At 45.9% G+C, this 5,799-nt stretch overlaps 1 protein-coding gene across 1 annotated transcript in view; it reads left to right on the top strand.

Annotated features, from left to right (window-relative positions):
* Positions 1–213: 213 nt before the first annotated feature.
* LOC119215424 (glycogen phosphorylase, muscle form-like) overlaps positions 214–5,799 on the top strand; it is a 7,542-nt gene continuing 1,956 nt past the window's right edge. Inside the window, exons 1-10 of the mRNA XM_062558101.1 lie at positions 214–572; positions 2,358–2,459; positions 2,571–2,649; positions 2,776–2,879; positions 3,096–3,227; positions 3,335–3,446; positions 3,536–3,618; positions 5,170–5,313; positions 5,523–5,615; positions 5,739–5,799. The exon at positions 5,739–5,799 is cut by the window's right edge and continues 9 nt beyond it. Of these exons, the coding sequence (XP_062414085.1) occupies positions 330–572; positions 2,358–2,459; positions 2,571–2,649; positions 2,776–2,879; positions 3,096–3,227; positions 3,335–3,446; positions 3,536–3,618; positions 5,170–5,313; positions 5,523–5,615; positions 5,739–5,799 (1,153 nt within the window). The 5' untranslated portion in view covers positions 214–329. The remainder of the gene's footprint in view (positions 573–2,357; positions 2,460–2,570; positions 2,650–2,775; positions 2,880–3,095; positions 3,228–3,334; positions 3,447–3,535; positions 3,619–5,169; positions 5,314–5,522; positions 5,616–5,738) is intronic.

Raw genomic sequence — 5,799 nt, forward strand, 5'->3', positions numbered from 1 at the left:
TAAATTACATCATCGTCCTTCAATCCCGTGTTGTCAATCTTCTATCACCGGTCAATGAAGGCCTCCCAAGTTTAACCGTGTGTCACCAGACTCCCACCCTCCACCCTCCCCCCCACTCCCCCTTCAACGGATGCACCACCCTTTTCTTAATATGTACACTCTTCTCCACCCTCTCCTTAATATTCATAGCCGTGCCTTTAAAGTGCTCCAGTGCTGGAGGCTGTGGTGTGGGCGCCTCTCTTGCTGTGACCCGGCCTGGTGGCGTGTGCCTGCTGTCGTTCTTTTTTTTTGTACCGTTGCCCCTCTGAGCTGCTACGACCGGTGCCACCATGTCCAAACCGCTGTCGGACCACGATAGGAAGAAGCAGATTTCCGTGCGGGGACTCGCCGGCGTTGAAAACATTTCGGCGTTGAAGACAGATTTCAACAGGCATCTCCACTTCACGCTGGTCAAGGACAGAAATGTGGCTACCAGGAGGGATTACTACTTTGCTCTGGCCCACACTGTGCGGGAGCACCTGATTGGCAGGTGGATCAGAACCCAGCAGCACTACTATGAGAAAGACCCCAAAGTAAGTCACAACAGCACCAGGAGAACATTGAATTGGTCGTTACCATGAAATGTGCACTATTCTCTCAATGACCTGAAGGACTTAGACAGGATAATTTCTTGTGCATTGTGATGAAGACATCCACATGTAGTACGGTTGGCCCCACACACAGACAACTATCTCATCCAAGAGCTGGTTCCCACCTTCAGGACGTCTGAGAAGGTCTCCTTTCCTCGAGCACTTCTTGGCTGCTCAGTAGACACAGGGAGCACTGTGCCGTAGCTTCAATCTCATACAGTGTCATGAAGTAATGCACCTATTAAACAAAAGGCCATTAATCTTTTTTGTAAGAGCAAGGGTTTTATGTTCCTGCGCAGCACCTCCAGCAGCCTGAAGCCAGTGTAAGGTCATGGCATTTAAACTTCATCAGGGCTTCTCGGCACTGTGTCGGTATGCTGCCGTCCTCATAGTGTGTTGAAACGTTAAACCTCTCCATGACCTTCTATTCCCTTCCTGTCTGACCATAATGCACATATCTCTTACTTGGGTCACATGAGCGCATGCCTCTAAGGGCATCAGAGTTCATACATAGTGAGCGACTGCAGTGTTATTAAACACTAGCTGAAGAAAAAGCTGCCATTAAAACCACAATAGGAAGCTGGTGTCACTAGAATAAAGCAGCAAATAAATTGCAAGAACCACCACATTATCGCTTGAAAATATTTTACAAAACTGTAGTAATGATAGAAATGTATTTACTTAGAAGGGAAAAAAAGTTGCTCACAAGATCATTATTAACTCCACTGAATAAAGAGGGAGATTTTTCCCTTCCTATTATAGGAAGAAAATGTCCCTGCTCTTCTCCGCTTACCCAGCAGGGTTGCAGATCTGAAGTTTCACTTTCAAAGCCCGTACATCTGCGTCTCAGTAGGGAGACATTTACTTCTCACATTGAGCGAGTTTTTTAGATTCCGTCTAATCGTGCGTGGGCGGGCCGCAGCCTCCAACTCAAATAACGCTCGACATCCCGACGGTATCCCCTGGTTGTGTTGCTCCAGACCGAAAAAAGGTCAAAGGTGGATCCCTTAAAGGTCTAAACCAAAACTTTGAGGATGGATGAAATCTAAGTCCAGTCAGAGATTTCGTGCTGTAAAGTTGCATGCTGCAAAGTCACTGTTAGGGCAGAAGGATTTATTGATTCATATTGTTATTTTTGAAAAGTCTAACATGCATTATTTAAGGGTAAAAAAATGCCATATCTAGATGAGATTAAACTAGGATAGAAGTCCAAATTGTAACATGCAGTCATACATACACACATAGTTACTGATGTCCTAGCTCTACCAGTTGCATTCATTATTATTCTACACATCTATCTGTACCACTTCACTTTGCACTTGAACTCTGTAATGAAAGGGTATCGGGCTCAGGCTGACCTTTACGGCGACCTCTACACGAGCTATTTTTGGCAGGGCCAAAATGTTGGTGTTATGTAACACCCGAAGCAATGTGTCCCCTAGTCCCTTCTCTCCTCTCCTCTCCTCTCATCCCCTGTACCCTCCCCCTCCAGGAGGAGAAAAAAAAAAAAAAAAAACTAAATGGCAAAGGCTAAACACAGGCTCAGGTGGCATCCATGCACTCCCAACCATGAAACTAAATAATTAAATAAAGAGTCCCTTTTTTAGTTTGAGAGGGGGTGTGTTGTTGTGGCATTTGGCATATGATTCTGTGGATTTAAACCCATCCCGACAAATTCTGTTCATTCAGTCTGGTTTCATTTCTACCCCCCCCCCCCACACCGCATAGCGAGTGTACTACATCTCCCTTGAGTTCTACATGGGCCGCACCCTCCAGAACACCATGGTGAACCTCGCGCTGGAGAATGCCTGTGATGAGGCCATGTACCAGGTGAGAAAAATGCATTATTCTCACGTCTACTTTCATTAGACCTGTGAGATTTCCAACCATTGTATGGGGGCATGATCTCATCAGTCCACGATGCGTTCTGTTGTTGTATAGTTGGGTCTGGACATGGAGGAACTGGAAGACATGGAAGAGGATGCTGGTCTGGGAAATGGTGGCCTTGGACGCCTCGCTGGTGAGCAGCTTTTCACGCTCGATGAATTCAAAGAAATTTGCTCCCCATGCCGACTGACTTAAATAATTCATTGTCGGACTGACTCATTTTTTTTTCTTTCTTTTTTGTGCTCTCTCTGTTTTTCAGCCTGTTTCCTGGACTCCATGGCCTCCCTGGGTCTGGCTGGCTATGGTTACGGTATTCGCTATGAATTTGGTATCTTCAACCAAAGAATCGTCGACGGCTGGCAGGTTGGAGATGAAAGATGGCTGTTAAACCCTTTTCCCTAGTTAGAGTCATTCAAACAGCTCATTCATTAGTTCATTTTAACCTTTTGTAACCCGCTGGACCTGTTTACTTCACCGTTATCATTTCCTCGTGGTTCATTATTATTTCTCTGTCCCGCGCAGCTCAAAACACGCTAATGAGTGTTTCTCCCTTCATTATAAATGTCCGTCATCATCCAGGTCGAGGAGGCCGATGATTGGCTGCGCTATGGCAACCCCTGGGAGAAAGCGCGCCCCGAGTACATGCGCCCTGTGCACTTCTACGGCAAGACCGAGCATCACCCCGACGGTGTTAAATGGGTCGACACTCAGGTGGAGTCATTATTTCAAAGACAAATAAAACCTTCATTCGCGATAGAGGCCTTCTGAGATGCGGCGATCCATTTGTTGACGTCTCTTCCTGTGCTGGTGCCGACCAGGTGGTGCTGGCCTTGCCGTACGACACCCCGATCCCCGGCTACAGGAACAACGTCGTCAACACCATGAGGCTGTGGTCGGCGAAGGCTCCTTGCGACTTTAACCTTAAAGACTGTGAGTGCCTGCCGGGCGCTCGAACGCCTTCCCATCATGCAACAGCCCTCAAATAAGCTTGAACGAATTGACGTCTTTCCTCCTTGCAGTCAACGTTGGCGGCTACATTCAGGCTGTTTTGGACAGGAACCTGGCTGAGAACATCTCCCGCGTTCTGTATCCCAACGACAACGTAGGTGGAACATATATGACTGTTTTACCGTATTTGAATCCATCAGAGCTGCAGATAGAAAGGCCCCAAATAGATGAAATAAGAGGAAATATGAAATGTTGAACATTACATGAGCTGTACACTGCAGGGCTCCTGCATAACTGCGCGGTTCATCTCAACTCAGAAGTCTTTTGTCTCGCTCGAGCCACCGTGTTCTTTTATAGTTGAAATAAGAGCTGCCCACCATGAGGCGACTCCCTGAAGGCTCAAGAAGGAGGATTTCGGAGATAACCATCCAGCTCCGGCAACGACTCATGTCAGGTCTTTTAATTTATGGCTGTAAAGTAAGAGCAGAAACAGTGGTGGTTTGAATTCAGCCCACTCAGTGTTTCCATGCGGTTTTATTGCACTCTGTGTTTCAACAATGTTTAAGAAACACCGAACAAATGTATGGATTCCCTGATAATTTCATAAAAATGAAACCCTTTTATCTGTTTAACATCGACAACAACAAAAACAATCTAACCAATTGAGAATCACAAAGGATGCACTTTCTCAAATTGTATATAATCATCATTGCAGACTTTGAAGGGAAGTAACTGCTTTGTTCACATTTAAATTCAGCACTTGTACTATTTCCCAATTCCTACACTTGACACGTGACGGAGGACATACCGGTTCTCCTCCACTTATCGGCGCGTTTACCTCCGCCTGTGTGCGTTCGGCCACTTGCACGTTGTATGACGTTTATCCACTCAGAAAGATGCCTGACATCTTGAAAGCCTGATTCGGGGCCCGATACCATCCGAGTAAAAATAAAACACACGGGTCGCCAAAAATCCTCTTTTCTGACAGGCGGGCCGCGCTACGTTGCCGGGGGGAACCACGGCGTGTTCCATCACGTTACATTCACCAGCGGTTTGGTTTACAACGATGACCCTCGGCTCAGGATCACCGGTTTGTCTTCAAGAAGCAGACAAAGATCTGTCCTTAACTCTTCCTCGAGCGTCCAGAAGGCCAGAACTTGTACATAATGCTGAATTATATCAAAAGGGATTTCATGTCGTGCCTTACTGGAGAAATATATTCATTTTGATATCCCAGTATCATTAAAACTCCTTTTTTTCTGCCACCAGCAGGTGGGGTAAAGTAATTAACTTAACTGCTTAACTGTCTCCTTCTTTTCTTGATCATTTATGTATTTATAATTTATAATGAAATCTCACCTTCAACACTCAACAGTGGTCAAAAAGTAAAATTAAACAAAACGAGAGAAATGTAAACATGAACAATGTCAAAGGTTGCTGATAACTGACTCCAGCTTTCTTAAATATTACACAATCAATGGAGGAAGCTTCCACTCAACACCCCTGCATTAGCATGCACCTGTAAGTGATGATAAAAACAGTCAATACGAGCCACAGGGCCACTAATGTGCTACTTGTTACCTTTCAGGTTGGGTCATTATACATTAATACCAGTCAAGTATATGCAGGAGTGTGTTGAATGAATGAACTCAATGGTTCATGTTGGCTGCAGAACAGACACAGAAATGTCTCTCTTTGTCCTCAGTTCTTTGAAGGAAAGGAGCTCCGTTTGAAGCAGGAATACTTTGTGGTGTCTGCCACCCTGCAAGACATCATCCGTCGTTTCAAGGTCTCTAAGTTTGGCTCCAGGGAAATTGTTCGCACGGACTTCAGCAAACTGCCTGACAAGGTGAAGCGAAAAAAAACAACTCCTCCACAAAATACTTTCTGTCAAAGATGAAAAGATTCCGCCCGAGCTTTTGTTAAATTGCCTCTGTCAGTGTGTCAAACAGGTCGTCAGTGGGGTTTTATTGTATCTTATTGAAATGAACAGCACAAAGCCCTCCGTGTCACATTCCAGTCCTGTGTTGACATTTGATAATGTGCCGCACACTTAAGGTCGCCATCCAGCTGAACGACACCCACCCGGCTATGGCCATCCCCGAGCTGATGAGGGTCCTGGTTGATGAGGAGAAACTCCATTGGGACACGGTGAGGAGGACACTTTTTCCCAAGCTTATTCCAGTGTTCACGTGGGACATCAGCACTACCTCCACCATCAAAAACAGCATAATGGTAAAACATGTGTGATTTATGCTGTGTGTGTGTGTCCAGGCCTGGGACATCTGCGTGCGCACCTGCGCCTACACCAACCACACCGTCCTCCCAGAAGCTC

This window comes from Pungitius pungitius, chromosome 16, assembly GCF_949316345.1.
Source record: "Pungitius pungitius chromosome 16, fPunPun2.1, whole genome shotgun sequence".
NCBI lineage: Eukaryota > Metazoa > Chordata > Actinopteri > Perciformes > Gasterosteidae > Pungitius > Pungitius pungitius.